At 41.5% G+C, this 20,027-nt stretch overlaps 4 protein-coding genes across 16 annotated transcripts; 2 read left to right on the top strand and 2 right to left on the bottom strand.

The window, feature by feature from the left end:
• Positions 1-465: 465 nt before the first annotated feature.
• Positions 466-7,151, bottom strand: LOC106427022 (probable LRR receptor-like serine/threonine-protein kinase At5g37450). Of its 2 annotated transcripts, XM_048767711.1 has the most exons (21): positions 7,073-7,135; positions 6,799-6,970; positions 6,559-6,706; positions 6,385-6,456; positions 6,230-6,301; positions 5,993-6,136; positions 5,845-5,916; positions 5,668-5,739; positions 5,518-5,592; positions 5,376-5,444; positions 5,215-5,283; positions 5,062-5,133; positions 4,880-4,963; positions 4,720-4,788; positions 4,103-4,623; positions 3,833-3,997; positions 3,450-3,733; positions 3,308-3,359; positions 2,967-3,214; positions 2,279-2,865; positions 466-598 (listed from the first exon to the last, which is right to left on the bottom strand). In XM_048767711.1, exons 2-20 carry the CDS (start codon positions 6,884-6,886, stop codon positions 2,395-2,397), a joined length of 2,847 nt encoding a protein of 948 aa, XP_048623668.1. In that variant the 5' UTR covers positions 6,887-6,970; positions 7,073-7,135; the 3' UTR covers positions 466-598; positions 2,279-2,394. The 2 variants fall into 2 exon arrangements, with proteins under 2 accessions (XP_048623668.1, XP_048623670.1); XM_048767713.1 differs by lacking the exon at positions 466-598 and having other exon boundaries at positions 2,267-2,865; positions 2,943-3,214; positions 3,833-4,623; positions 7,073-7,151.
• Positions 787-2,226, top strand: LOC125591171. Its single transcript, XM_048764780.1, has one exon. It carries the CDS (start codon positions 787-789, stop codon positions 2,224-2,226), a length of 1,440 nt encoding a protein of 479 aa, XP_048620737.1.
• Positions 7,152-8,089: 938 nt separating the features above from the next.
• Positions 8,090-12,178, bottom strand: LOC106427001. Of its 9 annotated transcripts, none has more exons than XR_002661386.2 (15): positions 11,905-12,176; positions 11,696-11,823; positions 11,475-11,607; positions 11,218-11,374; positions 11,049-11,127; positions 10,915-10,955; positions 10,699-10,815; positions 10,447-10,527; positions 9,979-10,041; positions 9,856-9,907; positions 9,497-9,571; positions 8,980-9,034; positions 8,829-8,864; positions 8,544-8,618; positions 8,090-8,407 (listed from the first exon to the last, which is right to left on the bottom strand). XR_002661386.2 is itself a non-coding variant. In XM_048767743.1 (15 exons), exons 1-15 carry the CDS (start codon positions 12,062-12,064, stop codon positions 8,354-8,356), a joined length of 1,296 nt encoding a protein of 431 aa, XP_048623700.1. In that variant the 5' UTR covers positions 12,065-12,178; the 3' UTR covers positions 8,090-8,353. The 9 variants fall into 9 exon arrangements, 4 of the variants coding, with proteins under 4 accessions (XP_048623700.1, XP_013723189.1, XP_013723195.1 ...); XR_002661388.2 differs by having other exon boundaries at positions 8,980-9,031; XR_007328434.1 differs by having other exon boundaries at positions 8,984-9,031; positions 9,497-9,510.
• Positions 12,179-13,470: 1,292 nt separating this feature from the next.
• On the top strand, positions 13,471-16,807 carry LOC106441306. Of its 4 annotated transcripts, none has more exons than XM_048777249.1 (3): positions 13,471-15,854; positions 16,076-16,248; positions 16,340-16,807. In XM_048777249.1, the coding sequence occupies exon 1, from the start codon at positions 13,926-13,928 to the stop codon at positions 14,379-14,381; it is 456 nt and encodes a 151-aa protein (XP_048633206.1). In that variant the 5' UTR covers positions 13,471-13,925; the 3' UTR covers positions 14,382-15,854; positions 16,076-16,248; positions 16,340-16,807. The 4 variants fall into 4 exon arrangements, with proteins under 4 accessions (XP_048633206.1, XP_048633205.1, XP_048633204.1 ...); XM_048777248.1 differs by having other exon boundaries at positions 16,061-16,248; XM_048777247.1 differs by having other exon boundaries at positions 16,050-16,248.
• Positions 16,808-20,027: the final 3,220 nt, after the last annotated feature.

Genomic DNA, 20,027 nt, shown 5'->3' with positions numbered 1-20,027 from the left:
AAAGATCATTTACCTCAAGTCTTTGGTTAGATCAAGTCATGTTTCCAAAAAAAAAAAAGGCAGATGTAGATAAGAGGAATCGGCGTGGAAATCTGCAGAAACCCTAGAGACCGGAGAGAAGTCAAAATAAGGAGGAAACAATGCAGATCAAATGAAAGGGGATAATTAACAATCAATCATTATTCATGGGGGAAATGAAAAGTAATCGACAAGGACCATCTTGTGGGTTTGATTTTTCTGCACAGCGATGGTGGATGTGGTGGGAGAAAGAACTTGACTTGAGACGCCCCCCACCATTAGAATAATATCTCTGGGAAAGCTTGAACCCTTTTTTCACTCGAGTGGTAAAATTTCATAACTGGGTTGACTCCCAGCCAGCAATTCGTGCCGTGCAATCCCCCATTATCCGATTATTATCCAACGTGGACAAATTGAAACCCAGACGCGGTCTTGTTTGTGTTTGTGGTTGTGTCGTATTGTGGGTCCTCTTTCTCAATACAACAAGTCAACTCCTTTCTCAGTCTTTTTTAGAAGAAAAAAAAAAGAAAAGAAAAGCAGGCAATTATTATTTATTATAAAGTCTAGAATTCGAAAGATGATATACTCGATGTCTTGCTTCCGCTTCCCGTGGGGCTGTGCGACCAGATCCAAGCAGCGCTCACCCGGTTCTGGTGGGACCAAGATCCAGACGTAAAGAAGATATGCTGGGTCTCGTGGGACTCCCTCTCTCAACACAAGGATGTAAGGGGGCTTGGCTTCCGTGACATCCAAGACTTCAATACAGCCATGCTAGCAAAGAACTCCTGGCGCATCCTTACCAACCCAGATTGCCTTCTAGCACGCCTACTACTTGGGAAGTACTGTCACAACACTAGCTTCCTAACGGCCACATGCTCATCGTCAGCGTCTCACGGATGGAGGGGAGTGATCGCGGGTTGTGAGCTCCTCAAACTCCAACTAGGAAAGGCCATTGGGAACGGGAATACAACGAAAGCGTGGACCGAGTCATGGATGCTACCAACGACACGGTTTGTCCCCACGGGTCCACCAACAGAGAGTGGTAGAGACCTCTTTGTCTCGGATTTGTTAGAGCGGGGATCAGGCGAGTGGAATCACTATATGGTTGAGGCAAACTTCCCGGAGCTAGCAAGCAGAATTTATCTCATTAAACCGAGCACTTGCAATGTAGAAGACTCCTTCTGTTGGCACAAAACTAAAACAGGGGAGTACAGTGTTAAATCTGGATACTATGCGATGCGGGAAGCCTCAGAGAATCTACATGGCCCCCAGCCACATATCACTAGCTTCCCCTGGCAAAGATATGTATGGAGGAAAGAGACAGCGCCAAAAATCAAGATGTTCCTCTGGAAACTGGCACGTGGAGCTCTAGCCTTAGGAACAAATCTTCAGCGACGTGGGATTAACACTAGTGGTCTCTGCCCACACTGTCTCGAACCAGAAACAGCACTCCATCTCTTCTTCACTTGCCCCTTAGCACGTCAAGTCTGGAACTTGGCCCCTTTTCAAACAACACCGGACTTCTCAGCGGCTCAGTCTATCCAAGATGCCTTCACCATCTTGTCGCATCTCATCTGTCTACCACCCACAGGGATATCATGTAACTTATCTTCATGGTTGCTGTGGGGAATCTGGACGAATCGAAATGCACTTCTGTTTGATAACAGAGCAGTAGCAGCGAAGTCAACATTGGAGAGGTCAATACTATCGGCCCGTGAGTGGATTGCAGCTCAAGTTACAGCTCCTAGACCTACAAAAAGCCCCGCCCAACACGTCCACCAAGCACCAGTCCGAACAGACACTGTGCGATGTAACACTGATGCAGCGTGGTCAGCTACAACTCTTAGGGCGGGGATCGGCTGGCACTTTGATGACCCTGTCTCAGGCTCTCACACGGAAGGGACCCGGTCCTTGGAACTCATCTCCTCCCCCCTTATGGCGGAAGCGCTGGCCATGAGGGAAGCTATTAGGGACGCAAAGCGCGCAGTTGTTACCGACGTCTGGTTTCGTACCGACTCTCAAGAGCTCGCAAGAGCTGTTAACTCGAAGTCATATCCGGTGGAGCTCTTTGGGGTTCTCATGGATATCGAGTCTCTATCTTATTGCTTTGATTTCTTCTTTGTTTCCTTTGTTGGTCGGGAGAACAATGTAGTCGTTGACTCCCTTGCGAAGGCTGCTTTGTCCTCTTTCCCCTCTACTTTGTATTAAAACTCTTCGTTTAGATTTATGAATCTTTTCAGTTGACAAAAAAAAAAAAAAGATAGCTTTATTGGCTTTTTCCTCATTGTTTTGCTTATATAATACAATAAGTAGGAGAGAACGGGGAAGCAAACTGCACACCTAAAGAACTGAACACACAATAAAGAAGAAATATTATTAGCGGGGAGCGATGGAGGGGATGACGCCACTGACGAGTTCGTTAGCTGTGAATTGTGAGAATGTACTGTGGTTATTATAAGAGCCAAGCCCTGCAGCGAAGAAGCCTGAAGCAGAGGATTGCACCGACGGGCTTGAATATGGCTTCTCTTCCTTTGTAAACAGGTTCTCGAGCTCCCTCACGATCTCCAGCATCCCTGGGCGCTCTACTGGGTCATCCCGGCAGCATCTGATGGCCAGCTCCATGAATCTCTTCACCCCCTCCTCAGAGTAGTCCTGCCCCATGCTCTCGTCTATCACCGACAACATCATCCCGGCTTCCCACGCTTCCTTCACCTCTCGGACGATGTTCCTCCCGTGTGAGATTGGGCGCATTCCTGTCAGAATCTCCAGAAACACAATCCCCATGCTGTACACGTCACTCTTCTCTGTCAGCCTGTGGCTCAAGTAGTATTCTGGATCCACGTATCCCTGTTTAAAATTATATTTACGTTAGAAGCATCTTTATTTATTAGTTAGTCCAAAAAGAAGAAGAAGAAGGATATAACTTATTATTAGGAACAACGACATACAGGGGTGCCTTTGACGATGGTAGTTACGTGATCCCTTTGCACACCTCCACCGTCTAGTGCTATGAGCTTTGAGATTCCAAAGTCTGCCACTTTAGGGTTCATCTTGTTGTCCAGAAGAATGTTGCTGGGTTTGATGTCTCGATGGATTATTGGCGGGTCCGCCTCTGTGTGCAGATACAATATCCCCCTCGCTGACCCCAGTGCTATTCTCAATCTTAGCCCGAAACTCAGCGGCTCTCTGAACCTCGCTGCGTTCATTGGATAGAGAACATATTTATAACATCACAAAAAATTTCAAGATTAAGGATGTGGAGGTGTGATCTTCTTCTTAATTCTTTTACCAGAGAGTGCGTCTTGAAGAGAACCGTTGGGCATGAACTCATATACCAACATCTGAAATAGTGTCACATAACAAGGCCAGTTTGACACGTACGTTTTGACAAGAGAATAAACAAACAGCATGCATGATGAGTTCTCGTTCACCTGTTCTCCTTTCTGATCGCAGTAGCCAAGCAAAGAAACAAGGTTTCGGTGGTGTAACCGTGAGAGCAACTCGATCTCTGTGTAGAACTCTTTTTGGCCCTGAAGAGATCCTTGCTCTGCACGTTTGACCGCCACAATCAGGCCACATGGTAAATGCCCTCTGTAGACCTTCCCATAGCCTCCTCTGCCAATCTGAGACAGGTCACTGAAACTGCTTGTTGCTGTATCAAGTTCCATGAAATTGTAACCCTTCACGCTTTCCATGTTCATTGGAGATTTAGGGACTAAGCCAAGGGAGAAATTAAGATAATGGAGAAAGTAAATAAGTAAATCTTTTAATTAGTCTGTTGATTCACAAACATAAATTGACTCTCATCACTTACTCGGCTCTTGTTGTTGTTGGACATGCTTAGCTTTTCTCTTGATGAAGAAGAGGAGCAATGCTAGAAAGGATAAGCCAAGGAAGAAAGCAATGGTTCCTCCTACAATGATTCCAATTTTGACACCTTTGCTCATTCCCGACTTACTCGGGTATAAGTTGAGAGTAACTACATGCATGCAACACACACAAAACTTTACGTACTCTTTTGGTTCACACAATAGGATTTTGTTAAAGTTGCTGAGTAGACAAGACACTATTATTATACTATTACCGTCTTTGTAAGGACCCAGGAGGTTGATATAGATAATCTCGTAGGGGCCAAGAGAATCGTCGGTATCCAGAGAGAAAGTTGCAAAGAAGTCAACAATGCGTGGAAGCTCCGTTGAGTTGAATTTACTGTTCAAATCTGGAAAAACCTTCATGTTGATGGCTAGCCTTGGACCCGATTGCCACGAGAATGATTCAATAGACAGCTGATAGAGATTTATCCCGAGATTGGATGCCACATCGAGCATATAGGCCACTGTGTAAGGTCGAAAGTCAGAGAAACTTGGACTCCTAAGCCGAAGTCCAATCCCAATTGGTGCAGCGCAGAAACATGGAACTGGAGAACCAATCACGTATTCGTAGTTTTCGCTCACGGGGCAGGATTGTCGTTTGCATTCTCCCGTGCTGCTCGAGTTGTCCGAAGAACTTCCAGGAGATTCCACCACGTCTACTGCTGTTGAGACGCCACAGAGATCAGCTATGTTTGGCTCATTTACTCTTGCACAAACTGGGTTTCCGTAAAGCCTGCTCATCACAAACAGACAAACGAACTGATGATTCTCTCTCTCTATCTATCTATTCACGTTACCAACTCTTTTGTCACATTTACCCCAAACTTACTTGACCGTGACATTGGAAGGAGGGTTTAGAACGTTTGACACATTTGTAAACAAGTTGTACCTCAAGTCCCTGCAAGTTGTTCCGATTAACATAAGAAAAAAAAAACAGCACTAATCTTGTTTAAAAATTGATCATCAATGTCTTCTGTATATATGCTGACAGGATCAGTTTCGCCTCTGCAGTAAAGCTAATCTTCTCCCATATCACAGGAATCTCCCCGCTTAAGTTGTTGTTCTTCAGAGACCTGAAAAAATTAGATAACCAGTACTCTTTGTCTTCTTTTTTTGTTTTCTTCTCCTTGAGTTATTATTAACAAGAGAAGAGACAGAAGGTGGATCTTACAGTCTCTGCAAACGTGCAAGGCCTGAAAATTTTGAAGGGATGGATCCGTTGAGCATATTGTTGTACAGGTTACTGCATACAATAAACAAGTGCACTACTTCATTTTGTATGTAACGACATATATCCATTTTCTTGACTTGGCTTTGAACCTACATAGTTGTGATGTTCCCAGAAAACCTCTTGTTGGGAATCTCTCCTGTGAGTTTGTTGGAAGATAAATCTCTGTATAAGAAGAAGCAGAGAAAAATCATCAGTGACCAACATACCATGGAATAATGCTAATTGTCTATTTTTCTCCTGTTTAAGTGACTCACAAGTAATAGAGAACCGGTGATCTGCTCATATCAGGAACGGGTCCTTCTAAATTGCAGTTTCTGAGACTCCTGTTTATGGTGTAACCAACCAAATCAGTAAGCAACAGGAAGAAAAAAAACTCAACTATGTTGTGCTTCTTACAGTTTGACGAGATTGGGTATCTTTCCATAGGAAGATGGGATCTCTGTCCCAACAAAGTTGTTATTGTCCAGTTGTCTGTAAAGAGCAAATTAAGTTGAACTTGGAAGAAAGTGGGTCGCCTCTAATAAGAAGTTGGAGACACAAACTTACATAATTTTTAAGCTTGCCATCTGAGAGAGCTCAGGTGGAAGATATCCAGTTAGCTTGTTATTGTCCATCAAGCTGCAAAAAGAAAAAGTTGAGCCGCACCACAAGACATATCCATGGGAATTAATTAGATTTGAATACCGATCATGATCAAGTTTTACATGTAATCAAGAAACTTACAAGTGCAGAACGTCAGATAAGGAAGAGTACTCAGGGGGAATCTGACCCGTGATTGAGTTGTTGTTCATGTGGCTAAGCAAAGAAAAGTACAAGTGATGTCAAATTGGGGTTTGTTAGAAGAAGGAAGAGGGAAAGGGAGATCTCTCACAAGTGCTTCAGTTTTTTCAGATTTGCTAAGGACGTTGGAAGGTCTCCGCTGATGCCGTTGTAGTCTATCTGAAGGATTAAGAGATTGGAAAGAGAGCCGAGTTCTTGAGGCAAAGTCCCCGTCAGTTGATTTCCACTTAACAGCCTGCACCAAAAAAAAAAAAAAAGCTTTTAAGTGATGCGGTCAAACCAGGGGAAGTGCGAGTTGATGGAAAAAAAATGATCAAAGACTGCTTACAAGAAGATGAGATGAGTCAAGTTGCCTACTTCTGGTGGAACCTGACCCGTTAGATTGTTCCACATGAAGTTCCTGTGAATCAGGTAATCTATATTTTTTCAAAAATAAGACGCTCGGTTGGTAAACCAAAGCTCTGAGGAAAACATTGCACATACAATATGGTGAGGTTCGCTAGATGGCTGAGTTCAGGTGCAAGTGTTCCTGTGAGGTTTAAATTCAGCAACCGCCTGCGTCATTTGACCAATCCAAAGAAACAGCACGTAACATTCTCAACTTATTATTTGGTTTTGTCAATTTAAAACTACAGAAGAAGAAAATCTATAACGTACAACTCTTTAACATGAAGATAGCCATCGGAAGGATCAGCGATGCAGAAAACACCAGTCCAATTAGAGGCGCATGGATCCGTCTTTTTCCAGTCTTGAAGATGATTCATAGGGTCCTTCAGTTTGCGACGAACAGCGTGCAGAGCACTAACTGCAACCATAACAACATAAAAGACCTCATTAGCGGCACTCATCACTGTTTACACATACGGTGACTGCTCAGAGAAATATAGAGTACCGTACCATCAAGAGGATGAGTGATCTGTTGGGAATCCAGCAAAGACAAGCAACAAGAAGACAACACCAGCAGAACGAGGCCGACCGCACTCATAATCTCTTATATCTTTTTGTCAGCTTTGTTCTATAAACCAGATTACTATTTCTTTTGCTCAGAGATTACCACCACCTTGAAATGCTGAGAGGAATGATAATACCACTTTAAAAAGGACCAGTATATATGGAAGGAAGTTCAATACAGATGCAAGCAACGATGAGCTTAAAATACTCAAAACGGAACTGTCAATAACCCTCAAGTTGGTGGTTTTGCTGCAATATTTATATGTAAATACTGAGTGTTGGAACCGTTTAAAAGGATTTATCCAAGTCTCTTCCTCCTCCCCCACCCCACCCATTGGGACTGGAGGAATTCTTTTGTGTTCCTGCAGTATGACAAATTCAAACTTTTATTTTAAACAGAAACAGCCCAATGGACATTATTACTTCAACCATATCCTCCTCCAACAGTTGACATTTGTTTATTGCTTGTTTCTTCTTCTCTCTTTTAAGAAGTAAATGTCATTACACATCATTGTCAGATCTACGTCTGTACATAAACACACAGAGATTACATTGCCTTCTTTTCTCTTGATAGACAGACTTTTACTAACACTGGGCACTTGTTTGAAACATTCTCGCTACAACAGAAATATCTTGACTTATTCATAACCCAAAGAGAGAAGATAAAAGTCGGAATCATCTTGACTTTTGGCTTGTTAAAAAATAATATGTAGTGACAGCTTTTTGTATCATATGATTAAATTGTGGAAACAGAAAGTTTCACATAATTATGATCATTGATATAAATCAGAGGAAGCAAATATGCTCCAATAAGAGCACACCAAGCAGAAATTTGAGTAGAGAAAGTTGTTTTTAAAGGTTTTAGTTTTCTTCTAAGCAGAGTAATGTATCAGTGGTTAAGACATTAAACAAAAAAGATGCATTGACTCGGTCCTTTTGTCATTTGTTTGCTGCTAGTTGGTGGATAATGATCCAGGTTAAAGGAGTCGAACAGAGCGTGCGTTTTAGGTAGCTTGGAACACATGAATACTATGTTTTAAAATTAGGGGTGGCTCCTGAGTTTATTATATATCTCGTGGAAAACCTTGCAAATACTGGATTGCCATTTCTTATTAAATATTCTAGAGGAAACTGACTTAAAGAAGGGCAATAACACAATATATCTCCGGATTTTGGTTCTTAAAAACTTACAACTATATTTGTTTATAGTAACTTTAGTGTTTTTTTCTTCAAGAAGAGTACACAAAACAAACTTTAAAATATTATTTATCATATAATTCTTGAAAATTTGGAAATACTTGCAAATAATTCACAGACTCACAAATAGCAAAGAATCTAGTAGGACAATTAACTTACGTAGCCACTTTTCACTTCCTCCTCTGCAATGATATTGAGGTAATGCAAACAAAATAGTCGCATAAGAGGTCATGATTTTCCATTGATGTCTTCGTGCAAAAAATGATGAGTTTTCATGCCTCTGATCCACCTTCAGCTTCCACTTTCAGTTTGTCGGCTCCACTACTGGCGGAATGCAATCTACTTTATATCGAAGAGTCTATTCGACAAAGATTTTTAAAAAAAAAAGAAAAGACAAATAAAACAGATCCTCATTAGTGAAAGCAATGGGAAAGAAAGTTAAAAAAAGGATACTAATTCACTTTATCTCCCGTAAAATGTAACTATCATTCTACCTTTTTGAAGAAAGTTGAATACGAATTATCCCAAACAAGTTTGTAGTTTCCAGCCATTAGCGTAGAGAAGTTTCCCTGCAGGAACAAACATAGCTGATCCTGAAACGATGACACTAAACAACACAGCTATGCACATAAAATAACAGCTAAAATCCTAAAGATAACTCATAAGTTTCCCATAAAAGAACTACTTATTAAACAACCCAACTAGAAAAAAAACTCACAAGCTTCCACATATAAAATTATGACATTAAACATTAAAACATATATGCACATGGAACTCACCTGGTCAGCTTCATACCGATGGTAAGGTAATATAAGCTGCAACCAAAAAATAAAAAATCACACCTCAGAATTCAATATCTTAAAGAGTGAGACAATGTGTGAACTATATTCTACTAAAGTTTAATGAGAGTTTAGAAACTAATAAACGCACTCACAGTCTTTTCCCCTGAAGCACTTATGTACTCCACGCAAAATCCAATATCCTGGTAAATATAATTTGGAATTACAACAGAGGACCAGCCACAGAAGGTGAGAGAACCTAGCTTAGAATTTATATCAAATCCCCTATCAAGACACAACAGTTCTTGTCTGCCTTTCACATTATAGATTTACAACATAGATATATAGGCTTTCAACTAAGTGCAAAAATAAAGCTAACCAGATTCTAGCCAAAAAAACATCAGCATATACAATGTTATATCGGTAATAGGGCGGACAGAGACAATCTGTGATACTCTCGACTTGAAATCCAAAGAAAAAAAAACACAATTTTCATGAATCCTCAAACAATCACTGTAGTAGCTTCTAAGGGAAAACAACCTAGACATCCCTATGGCTATAATAATCAAACAAAATTCTCAAGAGGAGAGCAAAACCAAGCAAGAAAAGCAATCAAATGATTTAAGGTTATATAGTGGAGAAACAAATTGAGGTTCGAAAAGCAATACCATGCTAATCTTGCCTTGCACCAAAGAAAAATCCCAAGCAATATACGAATTTTCGGATTCCACCATCAATGACACCTAGAGAAACAACAACAAACATCAATCAATGATATACATACACATATATAATCATCCATGTACTTGTGTAAGACTCGAATGCAAGTGCTTATTGCTTAATGCTCTGAGTTTCATAGTTTCATATATGCCAACAGAAGTCGTGGATACCACACACTAATGTCATTAACATCACTTTTCACTTTTTAAACACTAACAATTCCAGACGGAACTAGTGTAAAGAGTCTAAGAATGGCCAAACATTCAATTTCATTCATAAACAAAAGCATCTGAGGGGAACATGTTACCTCATAGGTTCTCCCAGCTTGAACGATTATCTCCTTGTACTCCTCATTTTCCCTAAGAAGTACACACTCTTAAAGCATATATAATGAACTATAGAGACAATCTTGTGAATGATGGAAGCTAACCTTGAGCCCAATGTCCCAGCGGTATCTGCTGAAATGAAGAAGGGGGAATTGGCAAATACATCGCTGGAAAGACGCAAAGTAAAACGTTAATTTTTTTAATATTGATAAAACCAATGCCTAAAGACGTCTAACGTAAGTAACGTTGGAACTGTAGAAATAAAAAAATTTAATCAAAAATGAAGATAACAAAAAAAAACTAATTAGAGAGAATGTCTAGTAACGACATCGTATTCTATTAGACTTATTCCAAAACTTAAAAGGAATGCCTTCACATACTAGCAACAACTTTAACAGATCCAAATCGGATTAGGAGATTAGAAAACTACTAAAAAGAAACAAAGGAAAACAAGCCTTAAAATAAACATCAGCGAAATTTTCGTGCAGCAAGAAAGTGTCAAAAGTCAACTTCCCCCAACGTTTGTGTGATCCAGCACATCAGTACCACGACTCTAGAAAGGAAGATGATACCTGATAAACGTGATGAATCTTTCAAACTCAGATGTGTAGACGATAACAGCTTCAGACAGGAGATTCATTTGGTTTTTATTCCTGCCCATCGACATATAACAAAATCTCACAACCTCTAAACGGGAAAGTTCACAGAGAGTTTTCATGAACACGTGAAGCGCAACGATTATTGACTTGTGTGAATTTAAGGAAATCTAAATTTATCAACAATAAAATAAAAAAAAAAGGGAAAATAAAATAGAACAATCTTACAGTTTGAAAGTATCATATCTTTCCCAAAGAAGTGTTAAGGAAACCCGGATTGCCGTCACCATTTTTGTGAGATTGTATAGGTGAGGTCCATAACGTTCTCGTTGTTCTTCCATTGGCCTTTGCACAAGAAGATCAGTTCTATCAGCTAAAGTTTTTTATGAAAACTGAAAAACACTCATTGACTTGTTTATTTTCGTATGAGGACATGGTACGTACCCATCATCATCATTTATTTGTCGAATAAAATCCAACAACACCTACCAATGGATGAAAGGAAAAGAATCAACAACTAAAGAAATCATTCTATGCAAGAATGGGGAAGCCCACATGGCAAGAAATAGTACACTTACCTGTGGAACTCCTACCAAGTACTTGACGAGAGTTTTGTAGACACCGGTGGCAGAGCCTAGCTGGGCCAACTGTCTCCTCCTAGAAAATAAAAAAAAACATGTCTCTTTAAGATGCTACATACATCTACAAGCAAGTAAATAAATTAACCCAAATAAGAAGAGGGATCACCGCTCCATCTGCTGCTTCCAAAGAAGAGCATATGTGTCGCGTATGCTCCCTCCAGAGCTAACCAACGCATCAACCTCCGCTTGTTTGTTCCTCTCCGACCTCTCTTTCTGCTGTCTGATAAGCGTTCCACGGAAATCTTGAGGCATGTAGGTCATAACTGTAGAAAGAAGGAAATCAATACATAGTCACTATGAGGCTGTTTCTCTCTCTCTCTCTCTATGTATAAAATAAAAACAGTGTGCTGCTGTAGAATTAACCAGTGCTAAAAATGCGCTCAGAGTTTTTCGACTGGAAGGAAATCATAGCAGTCAGAGCTTTATCAAAATTGTCCTTGAGATGTCTCAAAGTGGAAGATAATTCAGCATCTTCGGATGTGCAAGGTTCCCGAAGCTGAAACAAGAGAGAAAGAGAGAGAGAGAGATGTTGTCACCAAGAAGAAGAGGAAGGGGGAGGCTTAGGTTGGGGACAAACGATTCACCTGAACAGGCCACCGAGATGGTTGCAGAAGAAACAATATCTCCTCCATCTGCTCCCTATTTTTCCACATATTCTCATCAATTTTGTGAGGAGGCTCTCGGTTCGCTTCCTCGATTAGGGAAGCTTCCCCTATAAAGAGGAGGTAACGATATGAGGAAATTCAAAAAAACAAAAAACACACACACAGCAGTATTAGTGATATAATGGAACCTTGTGAAGGAGGAGATTGGAGGGCTAGTAGCTGAATAAGCGAAGCCATGTCAGAGTAAAGCCGAGAAACGTCGTCTGAAAGAGGAGGAAAAGGATATTTGTCGTAATAAGATGCTAGAAAAGCCCTGGTGATGGGCACAAGCCCTTCCGTCGAAGCCATCTTCAATATCCTTTCGCGATCTACTCACTCACACTCTATACCCTTGGTCTCACTCTCTCTCGGCGAAGAGAAGAAGACCAATTCAGAAGATGGAAGAGGAGAACGAAGACGATGAAGGATACTCGGTCTTTCCACCTAAAAGGGCCTTTTCTAAGCCCATCTGTTATTCTCTTTTCTGGGCCCTTTGTTAATAAAGGATTGGGCCATAATATATTGGAGAGTGGTGGTCTCAGCATACCTCTTAAACATAATTAATAGCTTGTGTTTAATTTCTGATTGCACAACCCTTCCTAATACACACTTATCTGAGCTCTGTTTTAGCTAGCTATTACGACTTACGAGTGTCCAAAATTTGCATGTGACATGTGATATGCATGTGATTTCTGAAGATATACGCGGGCGACCAATAATTGATGGGTAGAGATGTCAAACAGGTTTACCCATCCCGTTCCGTCCCGTACCGCAGCGGGTTAGTCGTCGAGCGGGTTACAGCGGGCCTGTCCTGCGCGGACTGCGGTCTTCAAAATGCCGGCCCAAACCCGTACCGCAAAATATATAGGCCTTCGCGGGCCGTCCCGCGGGACGCCTCCTTATCAAACCGCCTACTACAGTTTTTTTCATGAATGTTCAAGTAGAAGAGTTGTGTAAGAGAGTTGAAGATAGTTCATTTAGCTTCACTAAAGACTTATCAAAATCAATGCCACAAAGCTCCGTTTGTGCTTGCGTTCTTGAGTTAAAAGCCCTCTTTTGTTATCAGCATAAGCTTTTGTTAAGTTTGAATCTGATTGAGTTGTTATCTTTGTAATAAGTTGGCTCAAGTGTTGTATGTCTTCATCAAACCATCTCTCTTTTTAATTATTTGGATTGCAAAAAAATTCGTGAATCACTTTACCAAATTATACAAGTGACGTGTTATACAACTAACTTTTCTCCTAAACAACACCACAGTAACCAAATTTAATTTAAGAAAAACTCCACTTCACAATACTGAAAACAAAACCAATCAACTTAAACAAGAAATATCACATTGTAATAAAACAATTCATAGTTGTGTGTAATAAAAAGAGAAAACCAAATCAAAACACCACCAGAGCTCGAATCGTCATCGCTGGATCTGGAGTCGTCATCGCCGGAGCTCGAATCATCATCACCGGAGCTTGAATCATGCATCATCGCCGGAACTCCTTATGTTTTCTGGGGGAAAAGTCACAAGAATCATTTTTTCTCTTTCTCTCTCTATCTCTCTTTCTCTCAATGTTTTAGGCGAAAGCATAAATGGGGACTTAGGGTTGCGGGTCTTCAAAATCCCGCGGGTTATGCCCATCCCACTTTCGACCCGTCCCGCCTTTGACCCGTCCCGCTTTGAACCCGTCCCGCTTTGAACCCGTCCCGCGAGGCCCGCAATTTTGCGGGCTTACCAAATAGAGGCCCAATCCCATCCCGCAGCAAGCCTTTACAGGCCAGGCCCGCGGTACAGGTCCTTGATTGCTATCCCTATTGATGGGTTTAGCTAGCTATTACGAGTGTCCAAATCCAATTACTATATTATTAAAGACTCCGATTTAATTGTATCACTAACCTCCGGATCTCAACCAGAGCTTTGATTTGATCCGACGAAAATAAAAAATATATATCCTCTCGACAAATACTATATGTATATCGTTGTATTATGTGTGTTCACATGCACATATATGCTCCTCGAATGCATGTATGGTGTGAGGTGTGAGCTGCTACTTAGGCTGTATCGATGTGAATCTATTAAATTATTGTATGTTAACCAAACAATCAATGATGAGAATTAGGAGCAAGAATCACATCTTATATATATAGGTAGTAAATATGAGCTTTGGGAAGTGATCTGATGATTAGTAAGATGGACCCAGGAGAAAATGAGGTGGTATTGATGAATGAAGCCATGGATGGTGATGAATCTTTCATTGAAATCAAAATCAACCAACCAGCAACTGGAATGAGCATATCTTCTTCTTCTTCGTCTTTTTCTCCTTCTCCAAGTAATGAAATGCAGACGACGGCGATCTTCTCATCAGCCTCTAGCTGCTTCTCTGCATACAGCAGCGTGACGACGAAGTTGATGATGAAACTGGGGTGTTTGAGTGTAGTGGGGGTCATAAGGGAGAAAGTGAACGTGGGAGAGAAGTGGGTCCTCAAAGTTATTCACGGACGACGAAGCAAGAGCTCCCTTCATTACTACTGCGAAGGCAGCACCAATTACAGCGAGGAAACATTAACGGACGACTCCCTCACGGCAGCCATCGCGTACTGCAATGCATCCTCTCTCTCCCGTCTACAAACTTAATACTCTTTCTATAATTGTTGTTATTGTTGGCTAGAGACAAGATTACTAATGTCGGTAATCACATAAGAAACGGATATTTGGGTATTGGTTCTCTATTGGTATCAGTATCATGTATCAAGTCGTTTAATATTTATCCCTTAAAGAATACTCTCTCTCGTATTGCAATGTGTGATAACCAAGCAAGAGACGTTATAACGAACTGGACACGTCGAAGAAGGAAGATATGGACCGTATGTTTCACTCTTCATACATAGCCAATGTGAAACATTAATTCATGCTTCCCAAGTCCTTTCATGAGTAGGCTAGTTTATTTATCTTCGAAGTTTGACATTGTACTTAATTTACCACCGAAATACCAGCACTGGAGTAGTTCTAGACGAGAAAAAAAAAACATTTTTAAAAGGTTAGAAATAATACGGCAACATTCAATCTCCAAAATCATATTGGATGTCAAAAAAGAAAAATCAATATTAATTTTGAGTGTATTACGATAACAGTATTAACTACAAAGTTACATAGGTATTATAGTGCTATGGATTTAAATTTTTGTGTGTTGCAGTTTGATTATGGATATGAATATGCACAATTATAACATTTTTTTTTGTTCAAACCATAATTTCATTCAAGTTCAAAGATAACAAGGTTCATTTACTCATCCACACACGGAGAGTTCTTCAAAGCGTAAAGTGACGATTTATGGATATGAATATGCACAATTATAACATAACATTTATATAAACTTGAATATCTTGAATCCGTATTCAATCCTACTTGTATGCACAAATTGTAAAACTTTAGGTATGGTGATTGATGATGAGGACTATGGATAGAGAATGTTGTGTAAATTCTCAGGGAGAGGTAATAATAGAGCAAATGCCCATCCTTTTTTTCTTTCCTCACTCACGTTTATCTCTATATAAGTAGTTAAAGACTCTAGGTCACGAAGAGGATTCTATCCTGCCAATTATCTAATATGCAAATCAAGAGGGCCTAAATGGCCGAGAATTGGGGTTTCCTTTGAGTAAAAAAGGTAATCGCTTGGGAATGCACACAAATTATTCACTGAAGTGAAGATATTTCCACATTGAGACTGTAAACGAGTGAGTATGTTTTGATTAACATGAAGGACAAAACTCATTGCCAATTCAGATTCCGGTGAGTTGTCTAAATAACCACTGCATTCTTTCTTACGATCCTTGTGGGTCCGTCTTTAATAGTAGTTGTGTATCAATTGTCTCTCCTCCTCTTGCTAAGCTGTAAAACTTTAAAGAAACCGAAAAAGCAACACATATTAAGGGAAATTAGACAGACACTTACTTGAACCTAAACTATGGATGGCGTATAGAAAGAAGGAGGCATGGGATCGGAAAGTTTGCAACTTTAAAGGACGATACTGATCGCCTTCCGCCGTCAAGGAAAGCATCACTGCCTGCCGCTCTAGCCTTCCCTGATTTTGACCATCCCAGATCTAAGGTTTCTACCCTCAACTGATTGGTTTTGTCTTTCCGATCCTCCGCTCTTAGAATATCGATAGTGAAACCAATTTGACCAATGCTTTGAAGTCTGAGATTTGACGACTCAGACAATCACTTCCGACTCTGTTACAAGTTACAACTTAACTTTCTGAGCTGATAAAACAAAACAATGCATAACTGAGGTCGAATCTAGTGATTGTGTAGGTGATATTGATGCAGGTGGCGAGGGCGACTGCTGCTAAAGCAAAACTACTACTCCATGAGTTGAAAAATGTGAAAGCAGATCTTGCATTTGTGAAAGAGCGCCGTGCTCAGCTTGAAGAAGATAACATACATCTGAGGGAGAACCACCATGGGAAAGGAAGCAACCCTGCAGTGCAGACGAAGATTTGGTAAAGAATTGAGTGATCTCATTTCCAAGTTTGGTTGTTGCTGCTTGCCCTCTAAGGCTCTAACTACTCCGTGGGGATGTTGTTGTATCAGATCCGGCTCCAGCTTGAGAGCCTACTAGCAGAGAAAGCACGGTTAGCTCATGAGAGCTCAGTGTACCAAAGGGAGAACCGGATCATAAAATACCACCAGCTCACAATGCAAGACGAAGGCAGTGACGAGGTAACACACAAGTCTACCCTTTTGTACCCACTTTGATGGCTTCACCTGTGAAGCTCAGACACTCTCCGAATGAAGAAGAGCTTATTAAAGAGATTCTTCAAGTAGCTGATAATCACATCCTTGAGAGCTATGGAGGAAATGCGTTTGCGGATTCTTGATTTTTTTTTTTTTTGCGCAAACTATACTTGATTAAACTTAAAATAAACAACAGAGTACTTCACTCATCCAACATAGGAGAGCTAGAAAGGGAATGTAATGCTGCTTTTGCAAGAGAGTCAGCCAAAGTATTTCCCACACGCGGGATGAATTTAAAGGAAATATTACTAAAAGAGTTGGATAGGGAATGGATATCAAAGAGAATTCCTTGAATCCAAACATTGTTCTTCTTGGTGTTGATGAGAGTAATGAGGCCTTTAGAGTCAGAGAAGACTTCAAGGGAATCAATACCACAGCTTGCTGCCGAAGAGATTGCAGCCTTTAACGCCAAGGCCTCTGCTACAAGGGCAGAGGAGACTGAGCGGCGTGTTGAAGAGTATGTGCCTGCTGGTGTAGCCAAAGTGTCTTTGAAATGCCATCCCATTCCACAGTTGCCAGAGGTTGAGTTCCATGCAGCATCCGTGTGAACACTCCATGCGTTGTTACCTGTAAATGGAGAAGGTAAGACCAAATCCAAGTTAGCTAAACTTTGGTGAGGCTCCACAATAAGTGGCACTGGTTGTTTTTTGTTCGAATCAATTGCTCTTTTCCAAGCTCTTGAATCCTGCAAGATTTTCAAAACAGTTTCTTCCACAGAGTACTTTTTATTCTCAAAGAGTAGCTTATTTCTATTTGTCCATAGGGTCCACAAGACCCAAGGGAAAATAGGAACATCGCCTAAGCCTACAGGAGGGAGAGAGATTATCCGAGAACAGCTATTAAGTAGCTCTGAAACTGAGTTTGGTGCTTGTATTAGTGCAGATGGTAGGTGGAGACAGGGTAAGAGATTCCAGACACGAGTTGCATATGGACATTGGAGAAGGACATGAATCTCTGTTTCCCGAGCACCACATCTCTTGCAGTTCGTGTCTACATCAATTCCTCGGTTTTGTAACGCAGGTCCGACTGGTATTGCACCTATATTTGCTTTCCAGAGGAAATGCCGTAGCTTTGGGGAGGTGTTAACAGACCAGATCCTCTTCTTCCAGTCGAACTGGTCGTTTGGGTCAGGGTCCGAGTTGATCTTTGTTAGCGCATAACCAGACTTCGTGGTGTAAGCTCCACTTTTATCATTCAACCAAACGAGTTCATCTTCCATATTGCATTCGCTGGGAATGATGGCTTTAATGGTATCCTCATACTGAGGCAGGTGTTCCCTAATGGCCTGGAGATTCCAGTTTGTAGAGCCCGGTAGGAACAGGTCCGCTACACAAAGGTGAGAGTTGTTTCGAGTTGGCGGTCCCATGGGCGTTGTTGGCTTGTCAAGTTGGAGCCGTGGTTCAGACCAGATGCCAATGCTACGCCCATTCCCCACTAGCCATCCAAGTCCCTGTCGGAGGACCTCTCTACCCGCCAGTATACCCCTCCAGCCATGAGATGCCGAAGTGGGGGCAGAGGCGTGAAGGAAGCTAGTTCCTGTGCAGTACTTTCCCAGAAGCGTTTGAGCTAGAAGAGACTGAGGTTCCTTTAGGATTCGCCAGGCTATCTTAGTAAGGAGAGCGTCATTGAATTGTTCTAGTTCTCTAAATCCTAGTCCTCCTGCACTTTTTGGTCTTGTAAGTCTCTTCCACGAGATCCAACAAAGCTTGCGGATCTCTGGTTTGGCGTCCCACCAAAAGCGAGTTAGTATGCTCTGAATTTGTTTGCATAGGGACAGGGGTAGCTTGAAACAAGACATCGTATAGGTTGGTAAGGCCGCAAGGACTGCTTGGAGAAGAACTTGTTTCCCAGCTCCGGATAAAAATCTCGTGGTCCAACTCGTAGACTTCTGTCGGATCCTATCAATCAGGCTAGCAAACACATCTCGTTTTTTCCTTCCAAAATGTTCTGGCAGGCCTAAGTACTCCCCCATGCCACCTTCGTTTTGGATATTTAAAAAGTTCCTTACTCGTGTCTTCACTTCGCCGGGGGTTTTTGCTGAGAAAGTTATTGCCGATTTGTCTAGATTAATGCATTGGCCGGAGGCATTCTCATACAGGAGCAGAATACGCTTTAGTGCTTCACAGCTGGCCACATTAGTCTTTGTGAAGAACATTGTGTCGTCAGCAAACAGCAAGTGATTGATAGGCGGGCATCCCCTTGCAACTTTGATTCCGGATAGACTCCCATCACGCATTGACTTGGCGCACAAGCTCGAGAGTACTTCGGTACAAAGTATAAAAAGATAGGGAGACAGAGGATCTCCTTGTCTAATGCCTCTCGAAGGAATAACTTTTCCTTGAGCCGTCCCATTCACCAAATAAGAGTATGACACCGTTCGGATGCACTCCATGATCCATACAACCCATGTGTCATGAAAACCAAGCTTTGTCAACACTGCCTCTACGAAGTTCCATTCTATCCGATCATAGGCCTTGCTCATGTCGGTTTTAACCGCCATTGAGCATCGTACCCTCGCTCCGGAAGTTTGGAGGTAGTGGAGAACTTCGTGGGTGATAAGAACGTTATCCGAGATTGCTCTCCCTTTGACAAAAGCCGATTGATTCATGGAGATAATGGAGTTGAGGATGATTTGGAGCCAACTGGTCAGAACTTTAGCAATAATTTTGTAGTGTGTACTACACAAGGCGATGTGCCTATAGTCGGCAACCCTTTTCGCTGCTCTAGTCTTCGGTATCAGCCTAACATGAGTCTCATTGAAACGAGCATTGAGCGATTTCGAGGTGAAGAAGCTTTCCACTTCTTTGGTAACATCATCTCCTATAATGTCCCAAAAGCTTTGGTAAAAACTTGCCGAAAAGCCATCCGGTCCCGGGGCTTTATCCGGATGTATAGAGAAAACCGCCTGCATTATCTCTTACTACACAAGGCGATGTGCCTATAGTCGGCAACCCTTTTCGCTGCTCTAGTCTTCGGTATCAGCCTAACATGAGTCTCATTGAAACGAGCATTGAGCGATTTCGAGGTGAAGAAGCTTTCCACTTCTTTGGTAACATCATCTCCTATAATGTCCCAAAAGCTTTGGTAAAAACTTGCCGAAAAGCCATCCGGTCCCGGGGCTTTATCCGGATGTATAGAGAAAACCGTCTGCATTATCTCTTAGGGTTTAGGGTTTAGGGTTTAGTGTTTAGGGTTTAGGGTTTAGGGTTTAGGGTTTAGGGTTTAGGGTTTAGGGTTTAGGGTTTAGGGTTTAGGGTTTAGGGTTTAGGGTTTAGGGTTAGGGTTTAGGGTTTAGGGTTTAGGGTTTAGGGTTTAGGGTTTAGGGTTTAGGGTTTAGGGTTTAGGGTTTTAGGGTTTAGGGTTTAGGGTTTAGGGTTTAGGGTTTAGGGTTTAGGGTTTAGGGTTTAGGGTTTAGGGTTAGGTTTAGGGTTTAGGGTTTAGGGTTTAGGGTTTAGGGTTTAGGGTTTAGGGTTTAGGGTTTAGA

This window comes from Brassica napus, chromosome A3 (assembly GCF_020379485.1).
Source record: "Brassica napus cultivar Da-Ae chromosome A3, Da-Ae, whole genome shotgun sequence".
Lineage (NCBI taxonomy): Eukaryota > Viridiplantae > Streptophyta > Magnoliopsida > Brassicales > Brassicaceae > Brassica > Brassica napus.
This window is presented reverse-complemented; position numbering and strand designations above follow the sequence as displayed.